The sequence below is a fragment of the Oncorhynchus kisutch genome, linkage group LG23, assembly GCF_002021735.2.
Source record: "Oncorhynchus kisutch isolate 150728-3 linkage group LG23, Okis_V2, whole genome shotgun sequence".
In the NCBI taxonomy this organism is placed as follows: domain Eukaryota; kingdom Metazoa; phylum Chordata; class Actinopteri; order Salmoniformes; family Salmonidae; genus Oncorhynchus; species Oncorhynchus kisutch.
The window spans coordinates 3,557,772-3,577,896 of record NC_034196.2 but is presented as its reverse complement, the minus strand read 5'-3'; the positions used below and the strand labels follow the sequence as shown (position 1 = coordinate 3,577,896).

The following is a 20,125-nucleotide window of genomic DNA, read 5'->3' as shown; positions in this document are numbered from 1 at the left end:
ATGAAAGCAGATTCACACTGAGCACATGTGACAGATGGGACAGAGTCTGGAGACGCTGTGGAGAACGTTCTGCTGCCTGCAACATCCTCCAGCATGACCGGTTTGGCGGTGGGTCAGTCATGGTGTGGGGTGGCAGTTCTTTGGGGGGCCGCAGAGCCCTCCATGTGCTCGCCAGAGGTAGCCTGACTGCCATTAGGTACCGAGATGAGATCCTCAGACTCTTTGTGATACCATATGCTGGTGTGGTTGGCCCTGGGTTCCTCCTAATGCAAGACAATGCTAGACCTCATGTGGCTGGAGTGTGTCAGCAGTTCCTGCAAGAGGAAGGCATTGATGCTATGGACTGGCCCGCTCGTTCCCCAGACCTGAATCCAATTGAGCACACATCTGGGACATCATGTCTCGCTCCATCCACCAACGCCACGCTGCACCACAGACTGTCCAGGAGTTGGTGGATGCTTTAGTCCAGGTCTGGGAGGAGACGCAGGCGTTGTAGGGAGGTCATACAAGCACGTGGAGGCCACACAAACTACTGAGCCTCATTTTGACTTGTTTTAAGGACATTACATTTAAGGACATTGGATCTGCCTGTAGTGTGGTTTCCCACTTTAACTTTGAGTGACTCCAAATCCAGACCTCCATGGGTTGATAAATTTGATTTCCATTGATAATTTGTGTGATTTTGTTGTCAGCACATTCAACTATGTAAAGAAAAAAGTATTTAATAAGAATATTTCATTCATTCAGATCTAGGATGTGTTATTTTAGTGTTCCCTTTATTTTTTGAGCAGTGTATTTGTTAGATCACCACCAAATCCAAAAAAACACCCAGCCGTTTTTCCCAGCCAAAGATAGTCACAAAAGCAGAATTAGAGATAAAATTAATCACTAACCTTTGATCATCTTCATCAGATGACACTCATATGACATCATGTTACACAATACATTTATGTTTTGTTCGATAATATGCATATTTATATCCACAAATCTCGGTTTACATTGGCGCCATGTTCAGAAATGCCTCCAAAATATCCGGAGTAATTACAGAGAGCTACGCCAGATAACAGAAATACTCATCATAAACTTTGACGAAAGATACATGTTTTACATATAATTAAAGATACACTGGTTCTTAATGCAACCGCTATGTCAGATACATTTAAAAAAACGTTACGAAAAACGCTGCCCCCTAAAAGGTAACAAGGCACACCTGTTAATTTAAATGCATTCCAGGTGACTACCTCATGAAGCTGGTTGAGCGAATGCCAAGAGGGTGCAAAGCTGTCATCAAGGCAAAGGGTGGCTACTTTAAAGAACTCAAATATAAATATATTTTGATTTGTTTAATACTTTTTTGGTTGCTACATGATTCCATATGTGTTATTTCATTGTGTTGACGTCTTCAATATAATTCTACATGTAGAAAATAGTAAAAATAAAGAAAAACCCATGAATGCTTAGCTGACTGGTTGTGTGTGTATCTCACACATCCACATACACTACATGTGCTAACGCACATGACACAACACGTACAGTGGGGCAAAAAAGTATTTAGTCAGCCACCAATTGTGCAAGTTCTCCCACCTAAAAAGATGAGAGGCCAGTAATTTTAATCATAGGTACACTTCAACTATGACAGACAAAATGAGAAAAAAAAATCCAGAAAATCACATTGTAGGATTTTTAATGAATTTATTTGCAAATTATGGTGGAAAATAAGTATTTGGTCACCTACAAACAAGCAAGATTTCTGGCTCTCACAGACCTGTAACTTCTTCTTTAAGAGGCTCCTCTGTCCTCCACTCGTTATCTGTATTAATGGCACTTGTTTGAACTTGTTATCAGTATAAAACATGTCCACAACCAGTCACACTACAAACTCCACTATGGCCAAGACCAAAGAGCTGTCAAAGGACACCAGAAACAAACTTGTAGACCTGCACCAGGCTGGGAAGACTGAATCTGCAATAGGTAAGCAGCTTGGTTTGAAGAAATCAACTGTGGGAGCAATTATTAGGAAATGGAAGACATACAAGACCACTGATAATCTCCCTCGATCTGGGGCTCTACGCAAGATCTCGCCCCATGGGGTGAAAATGATCACAAGAACAGTGAGCAAAAACCTAGTGAATGACCTGCAGAGAGCTGGGACCAAAGTAACAAAGCCTACCATCAGTAACACACTACGCCGCCAGGGACTCAAATCCTGCTGTGCCCCCCTGCTTAAGCCAGTACATGTCCAGGCCCGTCTGAAGATTGCTAGAGAGCATTTGGATGATCCAGAAGAAGATTGGGAGAATGTCATATGGTCAGATGAAACCAAAATCTAACTTTTTGGTAAAAACTCAACTCCTCGTGTTTGGAGGACAAAGAATGCTGAGTTGCATCCAAAGAACACCATGCCTACTGTGAAGCATGGGGGTGGAAACATCATGCTTTGGGGCTGTTTTTCTGCAAAGGGACCAGGATTACTGATCCGTATAAAGGAAAGAATGAATGGGGCCATATATCGTGAGATTTTGAGTTAAAACCTCCTTCCATCAGCAAGGGCATTGAAGATGAAACGTGGCTGGGTCTTTCAGCATGACAATGATCCCAAACACACCGCCCGGGCAACGAAGGAGTGGCTTCGTAAGAAGCATTTCAAGGTCCTGGCGTGGCCTAGCCAGTCTCCAGATCTCAACCCCATAGAAAATCTTTGGAAGTTGAAAGTCTGTGTTGCCCAGCAACAGCCCCAAAACATCACTGCTCTAGAGGAGATCTGCAAAATAGCAGCAACAGTGTGTGCAAACCTTGTGAAGACTTACAGTAAACGTTTGACCTCTGTCATTGCCAACAAAGGGTATATAACAAAGTATTGAGAAACTTTTGTTATTGACCAAATACTTATTTTCCACCATAATTTGCTAATAAATTCATAAAAAATCCTACAATGTCATTTTCTGGATTTTGTTTTTCTCATTTTGTCTGTCATAGTTGAAGTGTTTCAACTTCCACCTGACTGTGCTGCTGCTCCAGTTTCAACTGTTCTGCCTTATTATTATTCGACCATGCTGGTCATTTATGAACATTTGAACATCTTGGCCATGTTCTGTTATAATCTCCACCCGGCACAGCCAGAAGAGGACTGGCCACCCCACATAGCCTGGTTCCTCTCTAGGTTTCTTCCTAGGTATTGGCCTTTCTAGGGAGTTTTTCCTAGCCACCGTGCTTCTACACCTGCATTGCTTGCTGTTTGGGGTTTTAGGCTGGGTTTCTGTACAGCACTTTGAGATATCAGCTGATGTACGAATTTGATTTGATTACAGGCCTCTCTCATCTTTTTAAGTGGGAGAACTTGCACAATTGGTGGCTGACTAAATACTTTTTTTTGCCTAGTCACTTTACCCTGCCTTCATGTACATATCTTCCTCAAATACCTCGTACCCCTGCACATTGGTCTGGTGCTCCCTGTCTATAGCTTAATACCTCGTACCCCTGCACATTGGTCTGGTACTGGTGCTCCCTGTCTATAGCTTAATACCTCGTACCCCTGCACATTGGTCTGGTACTGGTGCTCCCTGTCTATAGCTTAATACCTCGTACCCCTGCACATTGGTCTGGTACTGGTGCTCCCTGTCTATAGCTTAATACCTCGTACCCCTGCACATTGGTCTGGTACTGGTGCTCCCTGTCTATAGCTTAATACCTCGTACCCCTGCACATTGGTCTGGTACTGGTGTTCCCTGTCTATAGCTTAATTATTGTGCATGTTATTCCTCATGTGTTTAATATTTTTCTTTGTTAGAATTCTTTTACTCCGCGTTGTTTGGAAAGTGCTCTTAAGAAAGCATTTCACGGTCAAGTCTACATCCGTTGTTTGGAAAGTGCTCTTAAGAAAGCATTTTTTCCAATCAGTGCAAATTACGGTAAAGAGACAAGGAGAGGAAGAAGCTGTAGACTATTGAGATGGAGCCCAGGTCTAAGAGGACTGACGGGGAAGGCTTAAGCTAAGGGAAGGAGACAATGTGGAGCTTATGAGATGTGCCCTTAGCAGAACTGACAGGCAGACCCAAGCAAGACCCATCTGGATGGAAGGCTTGTTGTGGACACTAGGAAGCACTTATCTACGTGTGGCTGCAACCTGCATGGTCTGGGTAACTAGGGCTCTACGGGTGAAAAATGAAAAATAGTTTGTTGGAATTTTCATTTTGATATTACCGCAGATCAGAAACAAATATGATATGCCACAGTCTGCACCACGGGCGGTAGGCGTAGTAGGTTGGTATTTGGGTCTGGAATCAACCTGCTCTTGTTCCCTCCTGAAACTTAAGTGGAATGTTCTGGATTCTATATTCCAGTGGGCCAACAACGCTGTGGAGGGAGGCAGACATGGGTTCAAATACTATTTGAAATTGTTCAGATACTTTGTGTGTTTGCTTTAGCCTGCTTGGTGTTCCCGGTAGGCTGGTTTGGCACTTTTGGGACTTTTCTATTACAGCAGGCAAGCTCAATCGAGCACAGCAAAAGTAGAACAAATTATTTTGAATAGTACTTGAACTCCGGTCTGGGGGGGAGGGCCCACCCAGGAGGGCCCACCCAGAGTCTGTGGAGTCTGTTGGACCAGAGTCTGTGGAGTCTGTTGGACCATAGTCTGTGGAGTCTGTTGGACCATAGTCTGTGGAGTCTGTTGGACCAGAGTCTGTGGAGTCTGTTGGACCAGAGTCTGTGGAGTCTGTTGGACCAGAGTCTGTGGAGTCTGTTGGACCAGAGTCTGTGGAGTCTGTTGGACCAGAGTCTGTGGAGTCTGTTGGACCAGAGTCTGTGGAGTCTGTTGGACCAGAGTCTGTGGAGTCTGTTGGACCAGAGTCTGTGGAGTCTGTTGGAATCTGTGTTTGTGTCCTTGTTTGTCCCTGTGTTCAGCAACTCTGACAGACGGCACGCCCTCCTCTCTCCGCTCCGACCACAACGGGCCCGTTTGTTTTCTGCAGAGGGATGGGAATTCACTCAGGCGACGTTGGCATCGATGCCTAATATGGGTGCCAAGGCCAGTGTCTGATCAGCAGAAGGAACACCAAACCACAGCAACAACCCCCGTCCTCCCTCCCTCTGTCTGTTAGGAACCCCCCTCATCCTTCTCCTATGACACTTCCTAGTGTGGGGAAGAACCACCATGGATGGTAATACCGCAGGAAGCACACACAGGCACAGTGACACCCCTTTCTCTGTCTGAAGCCCAAGACAACAAGGCAAGGCAACATGTCTTGGCAGTTCCGTTTTATAAAGAACATTTTCACTCATAGCTTTAGGTAGAACGGATGCCAATATTTTGGGGTAAGAAAGACAATCACCTCAGCTGCCTCCTCAACGTACTCCTGTGTGTATGCATCCCCCCCCCATGCACATCATGAGCACACATGCACAGTCGGTGAGTAAACCTCTGTGCTCTTATCCTCATTATAAAACTACGGCTTTTGCTCTTTTGATTATTGATGTGCGGTGCCCTTAAGCCTCCACTCTCTCCATAACTAAACCCCCATGGCAGCTGAAACTCTACCCAGCCCAGGCTTGACTATCTGGGGTAATTTACTGCCCACGCCCCCCCCCCCCCCCCCCCCCCCCCCGGTCTGGGGAGGCTGCCCTCCCTCTGTGCAGTAATGGGGGTCAATGCCTTTCCTTTAAAATAATCTGCTGGGGTCTCACCCCTCCTCCCCATCTCCCTTCCTCCTGTCCCTGATCTGGCTGGTCATTTCGAACAATAATAGAATTACTTCAGCTTGAGAGATTAGACAGAGCATCCCTACCCAGCATCTGCACCTAATAGAGTTATGACTGACTGATAGAGACGGATGCCTAGGAAACGCACAGCACGTGGGGCCGCTAGTAGAGGAAGACCTCGTCCAGATCTCTCAATCTCTCTCGTGACCTTCTGGTGTGTACTCTGTCCCGAGGTCGCTCGTACCGCAAGTGTAGCGTAAACCGCTCGTATTCCCTTTGATACGTGTTGCAGGGGAGTGATTTTTACCCGTAAAGATACAGCCTGGTCAGTGTAGGTGTAAATGCACTGCTCAATGTGAACAGTACCCACGCTTTAGATGTAAAAAGAGAGGGGAGGGGGGAGAGGAGAGAAGTAAAAGAACGAGAGAGCTTTTCATTGCGTTCAGGCTCGATCATTTAGACAATTTGGGGGGGGGGGGGGGGCTGTAGATTTTCTTTTCTACTTATTGAAAGATGCGTTTGAGAGGCGGCAGACAAAGGCCATGTTGTGTGTCTCACAGACAGACAGAGGCGGGACTGTGACAGTGGCATGTCCTGGGGTGTGTTACATTCTGTCTGCCCTGAGAGAGGGAGAGCGGCAGAAAGAGAGCGAGAGAGAGAGGGGGGAGAAGGAGAGAGGGGGGAAAAAGAGAGTTTAAGGGAGAGCTAGAGAAGGGAAGAGGAGTCCAGACACCATTGTGTGGCGCTCCCATTCTTGGAGAAAGGTCGCCTTGCCAGTCGGTCACACAGAGAGGGGTTGTCATGACTGGCCAGGTCCATGCACGCACGCACACACTGTCTGGTGGCATTGGCCAGGTCTGCTGAACCCACTGGCTCCTTTTGTTGCTGTCCCCAACGCCACCTGTGTTACGTCTACCTTGTAACAGCTAGTACTGTCTAGACTGCTGCTGTCACACAGGCTGGACGTGGCGTGCGTGCGTGCGTGCGTGCGTGCGTGCGTGCGTGCGCCTCTGACATGCATTTACAGACATATACACACACATTTCGTATTGGCCTTCACTGTCATTAAAGGATGCAGTCATACATATGTGTGGATACATGGCTGATGTAAACGTCTCGACCGATAATTATATAGGCATTCAAACCAACATCGTGCATAATATTTCCTCCCACCAGGCTTAATGTACCTACATATTGCATACAGCCACTCAAACCAACCGCATTGGGCTAAATGTAAACTTCACCTATTGCAGAGTGACAGTTCCACATTCTTTACCCACGATGCTCGAGTAACAGGAACAACACGGGCCCTCTGTCCCCCCTGTTCCCCTCGACCCTGTCTTCACCGGCCAGACAGCCCCAGACAGCCTGCTGACATCTATCTCACTATGCCGTTTGTGTGTGTGTGTGTGTGCGCGTGCGTGTGTCTGGCCAGATCCCATTTGGCCAGAGCATGCAGACTAATCACATTAACTGCTAGCTAGACTTCTTCTCATGGCAGTAGAGTAGACAACTTTCACCAATGGGTATTTTTATCCAATTAGATTTCCAGGTCTGTATGTCTGAGTGGGAAGTCTGGTTTTGTGAGTGTGTGTGTTACTGGGTGCACGGCATTGTGTGTGCATGAATCGATGGATGAATTGAACGTGTACATGGGTGCTTATATCGATTTAGTCATTTATTAGGATCCCCATCAGCTACTGCTGATGCTGCAGCTACTCTTGCTGGGGTCCACACAAAACATGACATAATAGTTAACATTAATAGACAGGTACATCACAAGGATAGAACTACATGCGTTTATAATTGAGGTCTGCAATAGCTCCTGTGTTCCCAGGGGCCTCTCTGTCTGATGGCCAACCCTGGAGGGAGTGTGTTACTGTGGCTGTGGCATGTGGAGGAGCCTCCTCTGCGCCAAGATGTGTGTCTAACTGGACTAGGTTGTGTCCCAAATGGCTCCGGTCAAAAGCATTGCATTATATCGGGAATAGGATGCCGTTCGGTGCACACCCCTAGACTGTGGCCCCCGACCTATGGAGGCTCCTGCCGCAGCCCGATGTGTTTCAGTTGTTCTGGCCCTCTGGCGCTGAAGCCTCTGAGGGCCCCAACCAGCCGGACCCAGTCTACTACACCGTGTGTGAGTTATGGACTACCAACCCCAGCCCCAGCCACCCACTCCACTCAGCAGCCAAAACTCACACACCAGCCTTGCGTAATGGAGTGTCGTCACTAGTCATGACGTGAGGAGAGATTCATCACACAGATGAATGATGGCACCAGATGGGGCCTTTTATCTCAGGTGGGCTTATGTTGGCCACTGTTGCTCACGGGCTATCACAGCCTCTCAACCCCACTCGCACATAACATTTCACTGTAGACTCCGGCTGCATTCCAAATGGCGCACAGCGCCATATAGGGAATTAGGGACGCCATTCGGGACCCTCAATCTGCCATTTTTTATTTTTTTGGAAAGGGGAGACTGGGACCGAAGGAATGCGAGAGGAAAAGAGGTAAGTTCCTCAGAAGCCGTTAGATTTGACATGGCTCATAAGTGGTGTGCGAGCGCAGCGTTTTATCTACGCATGTGTAGGTACTCGTACATAGTACCTACATACGTGGGCTACCTAGGTGAATACCTCATCCAGGCCTTGTTCTCCGTGCTCATACATAGTACCTACATACGTGGGCTACCTAGGTTAATACCTCATCCAGGCCTTGTTCTCCGTGCTCATACATAGTACCTACATACGTGGGCTACCTAGGTTAATACCTCATCCAGGCCTTGTTCTCCGTGCTCGTACATAGTACCTACATACGTGGGCTACGTAAACAAACCGACAGAAACAAACATCTCTCTGGTAAGAAGAGGGGCGGGGGCGTATGCCTTATGACTAACGTGACATGGTGTGATGAATGAAACATACAGGAACTCAAATCCTTCTGTTCACCTGATTTAGAATTCCTCACAATCAAATGTAGACCGCATTATCTACCAAGAGAATTCTCTTCGATTATAATCACAGCCGTATATATCCCCCCCCAAGCAGACACATCGATGGCTCTGAACGAACTTTATTTAACTCTCTGCAAACTGGAAACGATTTATCCGGAGGCTGCATTCATTGTAGCTGGGGATTTTAACAAGGCTAATCTGAAAACAAGACTCCCAAAATTTTATCAGCACATCGATTGCGCAACCAGGGGTGGAAAGACCCTGGATCATTGTTACTCTAACTTCCGCGATGCATATAAGGCCCTGCCCCGCCCCCCTTTCGGTAAAGCCGACCACGACTCCATTTTGTTGATCCCTGCCTACAGACAGAAACTAAAACAAGAAGCTCCCACGCTGAGGTCTGTCCAACGCTGGTCTGACCAAGCTGACTCCACACTCCAAGACTGCTTCCATCACGTGGACTGGGAGATGTTTCGTATTGCCTCAGACAACAACATTGACGAATACGCTGATTCGGTGTGCGAGTTCATTAGAACGTGCGTTGAAGATGTCGTTCCCATAGCAACGATTAAAACATTCCCTAACCAGAAACCGTGGATTGATGGCAGCATTCGTGTGGAACTGAAGGCGCGAACCACTGCTTTTAATCATAGCAAGGTGTCTGGTAACATGACTGAATACAAACAGTGCAGCTATTCCCTCCGCAAGGCTATCAAACAAGCTAAGTGCCAGTACAGAGACAAAGTAGAATCTCAATTCAACGGCTCAGACACAAGAGGCATGTGGCAGGGTCTACAGTCAATCACGGACTACAGGAAGAAACCCAGCCCAGTCACGGACCAGGATGTCTTGCTCCCAGGCAGACTAAATAACTTTTTTGCCCGCTTTGAGGACAATACAGTGCCACTGACACGGCCTGCAACGAAAACATGCGGCCTCTCCTTCACTGCAGCCGAAGTGAGTAAGACATTTAAACGTGTTAACCCTCGCAAGGCTGCAGGCCCAGACGGCATCCCCAGCCGCGCCCTCAGAGCATGCGCAGACCAGCTGGCCGGTGTGTTTACGGACATATTCAATCAATCCCTATACCAGTCTGCTGTTCCCACATGCTTCAAGAGGGCCACCATTGTTCCTGTTCCCAAGAAAGCTAAGGTAACTGAGCTAAACGACTACCGCCCCGTAGCACACACATCCGTCATCATGAAGTGCTTTGAGAGACTAGTCAAGGACCATATCACCTCCACCCTACCTGACACCCTAGACCCACTCCAATTTGCTTACCGCCCAAATAGGTCCACAGACGATGCAATCTCAACCACACTGCACACTGCCCTAACCCATCTGGACGAGAGGAATACCTATGTGAGAATGCTGTTCATCGACTACAGCTCGGCATTTAACACCATAGTACCCTCCAAGCTCGTCATCAAGCTCGAGACCCTGGGTCTCGACCCCGCCCTGTGCAACTGGGTACTGGACTTCCTGACGGGCCGCCCCCAGGTGGTGAGGGTAGGCAACAACATCTCCTCCCCGCTGATCCTCAACACTGGGGCCCCACAAGGGTGCGTTCTGAGCCCTCTCCTGTACTCCCTGTTCACCCACGACTGCGTGGCCACGCACGCCTCCAACTCAATCATCAAGTTTGCGGACGACACAACAGTGGTAGGCTTGATTACCAACAACGACGAGACGGCCTACAGGGAGGAGGTGAGGGCCCTCGGAGTGTGGTGTCAGGAAAATAACCTCACACTCAACGTCAACAAAACTAAGGAGATGATTGTGGACTTCAGGAAACAGCAGAGGGAACACCCCCCCCATCCACATCGATGGAACAGTAGTGGAGAGGGTAGCAAGTTTTAAGTTCCTTGGCATACACATCACAGACAAACTGAATTGGTCCACTCACACAGACAGCATCGTGAGGAAGGTGCAGCAGCGCCTCTTCAACCTCAGGAGGCTGAAGAAATTCGGCTTGTCACCAAAAGCACTCACAAACTTCTACAGATGCACAATCGAGAGCATCCTGGCGGGCTGTATCACCGCCTGGTATGGCAACTGCACCGCCCTCAACCGTAAGGCTCTCCAGAGGGTAGTGAGGTCTGCACAACGCATCACCGGGGGCAAACTACCTGCCCTCCAGGACACCTACACCACCCGATGCTACAGGAAGGCCATAAAGATCATCAAGGACATCAACCACCCGAGCCACTGCCTGTTCACCCCGCTGTCATCCAGAAGGCGAGGTCAGTACAGGTGCATCAAAGCTGGGACCGAGAGACTGAAAAACAGCTTCTATCTCAAGGCCATCAGACTGTTAAACAGCCACCACTAACATTGAGTGGCTACTGCCAACACACTGTCAACGACACTGACTCTACTCCAGCCACTTTAATAATGGGAATTGATGGGAAATGATGTAAATATATCACTAGCCACTTTAAACAATGCTACCTTATATAATGTTACTTACCCTACATTATTCATTTCATATGCATACGTAGATACTGTACTCTATATCATCGACTGCATCCTTATGTAATACATGTATCACTAGCCACTTTAACTATGCCACTTTGTTTACATACTCATCTCATATGTATATACTGTACTCGATACCATCTACTGTATCTTGCCTATGCTCCTCTGTACCATCACTCATTCATATATCCTTATGTACATATTCTTTATGCCCTTACACTGTGTATAAGACAGTAGTTTTTTGGAATTGTTAGTTAGATTACTTGTTCGTTATTACTGCATTGTCGGAACTAGAAGCACAAGCATTTCGCTACACTCGCATTAACATCTGCTAACCATGTGTATGTGACAAATAAAATTTGATTTGATTTAATACCTCATCCAGGCCTTGTTCTCTGTGCTCGTACATAGTACCTACATACGTGGGCTACCTAGGTTAATTCCTCATCCAGGCCTTGTTCTCCGTGCTCGTACATAGTACCTACATACGTGGGCTACCTAGGTGAATACCTCATCCAGGCCTTGTTCTCCGTGCTCGTACATAGTACCTACATACGTGGGCTACCTAGGTTAATACCTCATCCAGGCCTTGTTCTCCGTGCTCGTACATAGTACCTACATACGTGGGCTACCTAGGTTAATACCTCATCCAGGCCTTGTTCTCAGTGCTCGTACATAGTACCTACATACGTGGGCTACCTAGGTTAATACCTCATCCAGGCCTTGTTCTCCGTGCTCGTACATAGTACCTACATACGTGGGCTACCTAGGTTAATACCTCATCCAGGCCTTGTTCTCCGTGCTCGTACATAGTACCTACATACGTGGGCTACCTAGGTTAATACCTCATCCAGGCCTTGTTCTCCGTGCTCGTACATAGTACCTACATACGTGGGCTACCTAGGTTAATACCTCATCCAGGCCTTGTTCTCCGTGCTCGTACATAGTACCTACATACGTGGGCTACCTAGGTTAATACCTCATCCAGGCCTTGTTCTCCGTGCTCGTACCTACATACGTGGGCTACCTAGGTTAATACCTCATCCAGGCCTTGTTCTCCGTGCTCGTACCTACATACGTGGGCTACCTAGGTTAATACCTCATCCAGGCCTTGTTCTCCGTGCTCGTACATAGTACCTACATACGTGGGCTACCTAGGTGAATACCTCATCCAGGCCTTGTTCTCCGTGCTCGTACATAGTACCTACATACGTGGGCTACCTAGGTGAATACCTCATCCAGGCCTTGTTCTCCGTGCTCGTACATAGTACCTACATACGTGGACTACCTAGGTTAATACCTCATCCAGGCCTTGTTCTCCGTGCTCGTACATAGTACCTACATACGTGGGCTACCTAGGTTAATACCTCATCCAGGCCTTGTTCTCCGTGCTCGTACATAGTACACAAGAACGCCAATGTACATACAGAGCAATTTCATGGAACACACACAGGCCGTGTTCGGGAATATTATGTGTGCGTGTCTGCCGTTTTTAAAATGTGAATCGGGGGTCTTGGCTCAGCGTTGGTTACTGAGCTATGTTTTTACCGCTGAGGAATCCCCAGTGCTTGGCCCTCCTACTGCTCCACCATGAAATATTACTCCCTCCACTGCTGTGGGGAAATAGCAGGGATGATCCCAAGGCTTGTTTGTGGAGGTTTACAGGTCTAACAGGCGGTTTGGGTTTTTGGAACGGTCCGGATTTTCCACCGATTTTATACTAAACTGGAGCTACCCCCAAAAGATCCGACCTTGGTCTGAAATATGAGAGGCACGTCGGGCCATCTCAATTGAATCTCACTTTTCAGATGGAGCCGTTGTTGTTGTTTGGCGTGCTGAAGTTCTTTTTCTGAGATGTTTTCAGTATTACGGATTTACATGATCTTCCTGGCTACATTCCCTCCAATCAGTGAGATATTTAGTCAAATATTGCATGTTACTGTGGCTGTCATCAGCCTCCACTTAATAAGAACGGTCCTGGAAAGGTCTCCCATGACTATGAAAGTTATGTGGAATGTAAACCATTAAAAAGACATCAGTTTTACCTCTTGTGTGTGTAAATCCCCTTCAGATTGATTGGTAGATTTCAGAGTATCTTGGTGTTAAAGTATTGGGTCACCTGTCAATCAATGAGTTGTTTTCTTTGTGAAGCCTTGCGTGGATTTCTCAATGTATGGATGAATAGATGGATGGACAGGGCGGGGAGGGAGGAAGGGAAGGCGGGAGACCTGTGAGGGCTGGAGTCTGGGGCCCTCTCCTTTCCACTGATACTGCTGATGACATGGCATGTTGCCAGCTCCCCAGCTCCAGCCTCAGGACCAGATGTTTGCTGTCAGCCCGTTCAGGCGGCTCGTAGGCCCCCCTGTAAAATGGAGTTACTGTAAATCTACCAGGGGTGTTTCGCTGCCTCCTCCACATCCCCTCGAGGCCTGTTGGGAAACAGGTCTCCTTTTTAGAGGGAGGCCCCTGTTTCTACACAGGGGGTTATACAGGAGTCACTCAGCAGCACCCTGTGGTACCAATATGGTCTGTCAAAGTGTTTTAAGAGGTCAAATCCTTGATTTCTCCTGTCTTTGATTCCTCATCTCCCTCTCAAGGTGCATTGGAGGAAAGGCTTAAACAGTCAGTCAGCACCCTGTTTCATACCTATAACCATATAAAATCTACCATACTCTCTGAGCAGAACAGGAAGTTACTAGCTACTTCAGGGTCATATTTAGTAGGGCACAAGGAAAAACAAAACAAGCATTTCTTATGGAACAGCTTTAGGTAATACCTTACTGTTTCAAAACATTTTGTCTACTAGACATGACCCAGTTGTCTTCCAGATGCAGGTCTGGATTTGCGCAGTTGCGAACTGTCACCACGGGAGGAACAATCATGTTTTGGAAGAGTTTAGTTTTTCTTTCCTCAAATGAACTCTTACCACTTTGATCATTATGTTTAAAGCACATGGCCCTTCCTCAGGCTAACACCATCTTACTGTGGTTTCAGCTCCCAGCCTCCCACCGTTTTTCAACAGACTTGATCTTGATCAGATTAGATCTCGTCAGCCCTGGAAACACATATCCTATTGATCCCAGCTTTGAGCGGGTTCTTCTGGGGCTGTGTGACCTATACGTCACACCACCACAGTACGTAGAGTCACACAATAGAAATGTAATGAATAAAAGAGGAGTCCCCGTTCAAGTCGACGATGGCATAATGGGTGGACTGGTGGACATTGGGATTCTACCCATAGAAGCAAAGCAGGAAGTAACATCGGGGAAGTCTACACATCAGTCTGTGCTGTGATTTGTTGAATCGACTCATCTGACATTACAGCAAGTACATTCCATTGCATGAGCCACATCAGTTAGCACAATGTTAATTAACATTCTACAGGTACCATGGTAATCCAGCATCAGTTGCTGGAACATTCTGCATTACCATGGAAAATATTGCATCACAATTCGAGGCAGCCGTTGCGAGTGTACCCATGAGTTTACCAGTCAAAATTGCCAGGGTTAGAGGTTCCAAGCCCGTTCTAAATCATTCTATTTCTATGCCTTCAACCCTTTATCTGCTGTTCACACTGAATGACCTTCCCACATCCAATTCATCTTATTAGCCTCGCACCCTATACTTTCTGTGTCAGCTAGCTCCGCCTACATTTAAGGCAGGCTAAGCGAAGCGCGCCAGCTTGCCTATCATCATGACGCTGCTGAGACGTCAAGCAGAGAGAAACTCATGTACCTGACAGGTAACTTTGTCCCCAGGCTAATTGTCTGGTGCACAAGACTAGTTGATAGGTAAACCCCGGTTTGTAAAGAGAAACCCTCTGGTCTTACTGATTTGTCCCACCAACATCTCTCCTCCGGCTTGTTAGCAAAGTCTTTCGTTAGCTAGCTCAGCCTACACGTGGGCTAAGTTGGGCCAAGCGAGGCTACCAGCTTGCCCATCTTGACCCCGTTGAGATGTCCGGCAAAGAGAGACTTGTGAATGGGAAGGTTTCTGCTGTGTCAGCCTTTTCCACCAGACAGTGGATTGTTGTACTGTATCAGGCCAGCCTCGGACCCCTCTGACCCCTAACCTCTCTTAACCTCGCCTTCATCGACCTGTTGCTTTCTCCATGTTGAATTTCATCAACATTCTTCCCACTGTTACACACACACACACACACACACACACACACACACACACACACACACACACACACACACACACACAGTACACACACAAAAATAAAAACAATAGACAAAAGCTGCGGCTCCTTCTAAGCCTGTTCTCTCTTTCTCTCGCTCTCGCTCTCGCTCGCTCTCGGAGGAGGAGGATTGTGTAATTTCATAGCAGCGAGCGATGAAGTCCCAGACAGGGAAATCTTAATCAGCATTCTTGGCATGCTATGGGAGCTTTGGCTCAAAGGATGTTTTGTTTGATTATTTATTTATTCTCTTTCTCTCTGCTCTGAAAGGAAAAGGGCAAGAGCAGCTCCAGCACTTTCTGTAGAGCTTTTTACAGCCTGTCAGTGCAGATTCTAGTCTCTCTTGTTCCTGTCGGTTTGGCCATCAGTGCAGTGTGGTGTCCTAGGGTATCCTATGATATCCTCCCTAGTCCTATTCTCTGAATGGGTTTGAACATGATACCCCCCCCCCCCCTCCCTAGTCTGCACAGAGAAGAGGAAGTTGTCCCTACTGACTGGCACTGACAGACACACCGGCACACACAGCCAAACACTGGACTCTCCTCTTTAAACACAGATGGACAGGATCTGTTGGAAAAGTTCACCGTTAAGACTCTGTTTACTCAAATAGTTGTATTTATTTGACCTAATTTCCTATTCTTTTTATCCAAGTGCTGAGTCATGTTCCTTAAGGCACAACGTAGCAAAACATTTTTCCGTAACCCCCCCCCGAAAACCAGCATTTAGCAGCGCCTCATTTCGCTCCGTTTCTAACCGTTTTCTTGCCCTACTTACCACGACCCTGCTATAGTATCCACTATCCAGGCCAGTTGTATTCCAAATGTGAAAAATGACTCCTCCGAGTACTGGCCTGACACTCGGGTGAGGCTTTGCCAGGTATTTATTCTTGGCCTGTGCGGGGTCAAGGTTCTCCAGACACTACTCTGCTCTCTCAGATCATTATTACCCGGAGAGGGCAACACGTAGCATTCCGTCACCACACTGTCTGATGACCAGGAGACCAGCATGGCCTTACATCACCTTGGTAGTAAACTCTCACTGAAACAGTCTGATGCCCTACTTAATATAGAAATATAATTCTATTTATATGGTAATGGCCTGGTTGGCCATGTCTCATCACCCCCCTCTGGTTGTAAACCACCACAGAGACTGACCACTATGGCCTTAGGCTTACGGATTCATATATAAGTGGTCCTGTATATGTGGTTCCCATATATTCCTGGGATGCCTGGTCCCAGAAACGGTCTGCTATGATGGCTTGACCACCAGTCAAGTGTTTGCGCAGAAGTTTTTTAAAGTGTTGAGCGAATCGTAGCCGTGTTTTATGTTGTTTTTTTCCCCACATTTTTGACATAGCTGGACACTGTTCTTGTTTTCAAAAGTGTGTGTATTTCAGCTCAACTGGGAGTCAGTGGAAACCACAAGGGTAACCTTTCTCCCATTTGATTCCTGGATTGATTGTTATTGTTTTGCTCGCGTGCAGACTTTCAACATGGGACCCGCTTCCATGGTTGGACGTAGTTGCTTAATTTCTTTAGGCTTTTTAAGTACAACTTTGGCCTAGTTTGTGGTCTCCACTTGGCTCTTGTTAGATGGAATGCAAAGCTTTTGGCAGATATTGGTGTAATTACATGGGAATGAAAACTATTTATTCAAAATCAGCTATCTTATACTATGCCGTACACCCGCGCATCAAGAAGGAAATACCAAATGAGATAATGTTACAGGTAGTTATTCACTGTTATGTGTTTTTCAATGTGTCCAAACCGCTGATCTCTCTTTCTCTCTTTCTTTCTCTCTTTCTCTCTTTCTCTCTCTCTCTTCTCTCTCTCTTCTCTCTCTCTTCTCTTTCTCTCTCTTCTGTCTCTCTTTCTCCATCTCTCTTCTGTCTCTCTCTCTCTCTCTCTCTCTCTCTTGTTGAAATGTTACTTGAAATGATGGTGTTAAACCTCTGTCCTCTCTCCTTCTATGTCTACTTCTCTGCTAGATAAAGAAGTATTTTGAGCTGGAGCCTCTGGCCCGAGGGAAGAGCTGGATTCTAGAGGGCAGCTCAGTGGACAACATTGATGCCGTGAAGCAGAGCTTCACTCAGCTTATTGAGCTGCTGGAGGACAAGGACCAAGACACTGGCAGGATATGAGCCGGGATGTGCACATCTACTAGGAACTACAAATCCCACAGGAACTACAGACTCCACATAACCTGCACATCTACAGGGAACTACAAATCCCAGAAGACATGCCGAGTACATGAACTACAATCCCCATAGGTCCTGTACATCTACTGGGTACTACGAAACCAACAGGTCCCACAGGACCTGCTGAGCTACAGAGACTACAAATCCCACAGATCTCACAGGACGTGCTGAGCCACAAGAACTACAAACCCCACACGGTCCTGTTAACCATAGGAACTATAAACCCCACGTCAGTCTGTAGTCGGACCGAACAGGAGCTACATCATAGCTACAAAGCCAACGGGATGGCAAACCACAATGGAGAAACCTGATCCCAGAGGAGTCATAGAGCATGGAGTCATTCCCCGCCACCGAGAACCTATGAGCCTCCAGGGTTTTCATGGTGAGAGGAGGAAAATTCTACTACGGTTTTCTAGCTGCAGAGACCTAGTGGACTGCACGAAAGAAGGACCACATTTCGTGTTGGAAAATGCATTGCCTCCACTCAAAATAAATATCCCTATTTAAGACTTAAGCGAACACCAGTGAGACACTATCTGTGTTATTATCATGTTTGTTATTCACTCGACACTGTTCTTGTGCTCTTGGATGACTGATAGTTGCACATTGAGACTGTCTGTAGGAAGTGAACACGTCTGCGGGGCGTTTAGAGTCACTGGAATAGGCTTCATCTCTGTAGCACATTTCTTACAGAGAACGCATTTCGGTGTGCTTGACAAATACAGTAACGAAAGGGGAGAGATAAGAACGCAAGTATGGTTTCTCTACAAATATACACTGAGTGCACAAAACATTAGGAACACCTGCTCTTTCCATGACACGGACTGACCAGGAGAATCCCGGCGAAAGCTATGGTCCCCTTTTTATGAATCCACTTCAATCCGTGTGGGAGAGGAGACGGGTTAAATAATGCTTTTTAAGCCTTGAGAAATTTGAGACATGGATTGTGTGTGTGTGCCATTCAGAGGGTGAATGGGCAGACAAAAGATTGAAGTGCCTTTTGACCTGGGTATGGTAGTAGGTGCCAGGCCCAGTGGTTTGTGTTAAGAACTGCAATGCTGCAGGGTTTTTCACACTCAAACAGATTCCTATCTATATCAAGAATGATCCACCACCCAAAGGACATCCAGACAACTTGATACAACTGTGGGAAGCATTGGAGTCAACATGGGCCAGCCTCCCTGACGAATTCAGGCTGTTCTGAGGGCAAAAGGGATGCAACTCTGTATTAGGAAGGTGTAATATTTTGTACACTCAGTGTATCAATAGTGATTTGTCCCACAACACTTTCTGGTCTGTAACAAATGTTTCTACTTCACTGCCTTAATGTGTTTTAAAGCCAAACCTTTTACAAGTGTCTTCACAAACAAGTGTTGGTTAGAATTTGCTGGACGCAGATGGAGGTGAGACGAGGCTTTTAATTCAAACTGAAATGTTCTCCCACTGTTTTCACTGAAATACATATTGTGTAGAATTAACTTTAGATGTTATGTTTTAAGTATTTGAGTAATTTGATAGTCTTGTTACTGAGGGGGGAAAGCTCCTGCCCCTCTTGTGTTTTTAAGAGAAAGTGTAGTGTGCGATTGGATGCAGTTTGCACGGCACAGCCAATTCAATTTAAATCAGGATGAAGATTTTCAAAGAATAGCACAGAGTCTTCACAGTGGACGGTGTGTTTCATGTACAGTGACGATGTTGCTACTGTCACTTGGATGTAAGAAAAACACTCCTGTTACCTGAGCGTGTCAACACCAAATGTTGTCAATTAGTGCCTCAATGCTGTCGATCATTCATTATTATAACCAATGTTGTCAATCATCTGCGACTGCTGTTCCCTGCTGATGACGTCATGTGTTTGGTCGCTCCGCCCCCCCCCCCCCCCGAACCTTTGAGATGACCCACCTGGTTTCCGTGGTTACCAGACCAGCCGTGTGCCACAGGTGTGTATCAAGAGTGCTAGATCTAGGATACCTGGTATATGTTTAGTCTTTGTAGAGCGAAGTATACCAATATCTAAACATGTTGTTGTATTTATAGTAACGTATCGATCAAATGTTTATACCCTGATAGCCAAACTCTTCAAACGGCCTATTTTCTAATTCATTTATATCTATATCAAGATCAATTTGTACATTTTGTTACAGATGGTTTTGTTATAATCTGCAAGGGCAGGCACGTGTCTGTGTTTATACTGGAAGAAGAAATTGACATTTAGCAGTTTGCTTTACTGGCTTAGTCTATTCTGAAGGTCTGCTGTGTATATACATAATTTATGCATAACTCCACTTGGCAACATGGACAATAAAGGCAACAACAACAATAAAAAGGACATTTGTGTTCACTCCATCAATTATTTCATTGTGTCAGGTTGCTAGGATACCTTAAGTATCAAGAATCAGGGCCGTATAAAGAGATATGGCTCTATCAAGAACTATCTAATACTCTATTTCAGACCCTCTTTTGAATGGTGTACTGTAGATGTACTGTAGTATGGCTGCAGTTTACCAGATTTAAAATAAAAACTAAAATCCTAAGAAAGATATATTCAAACCTCAAGATGAATAGTATAATTTCATAAATTCTATTTTGTCACCATATAATTAGTTGTTGTCTTTCT

At 46.4% G+C, this 20,125-nt stretch overlaps 1 protein-coding gene across 3 annotated transcripts in view; it reads left to right on the top strand.

Annotated features, from left to right (window-relative positions):
• Positions 1–19,852, top strand: part of arl15b (ADP-ribosylation factor-like 15b) — a 69,975-nt gene extending 50,123 nt beyond the window's left edge. For all 3 annotated transcript variants that reach the window (XM_020457944.2, XM_020457942.2, XM_020457943.2), the window contains one exon: positions 17,299–19,852. In XM_020457944.2, coding sequence (XP_020313533.1) covers positions 17,299–17,451 — 153 coding nt within the window. In that variant the 3' untranslated portion in view covers positions 17,452–19,852. The remainder of the gene's footprint in view (positions 1–17,298) is intronic.
• The last annotated feature ends 273 nt before the right edge of the window (positions 19,853–20,125 follow it).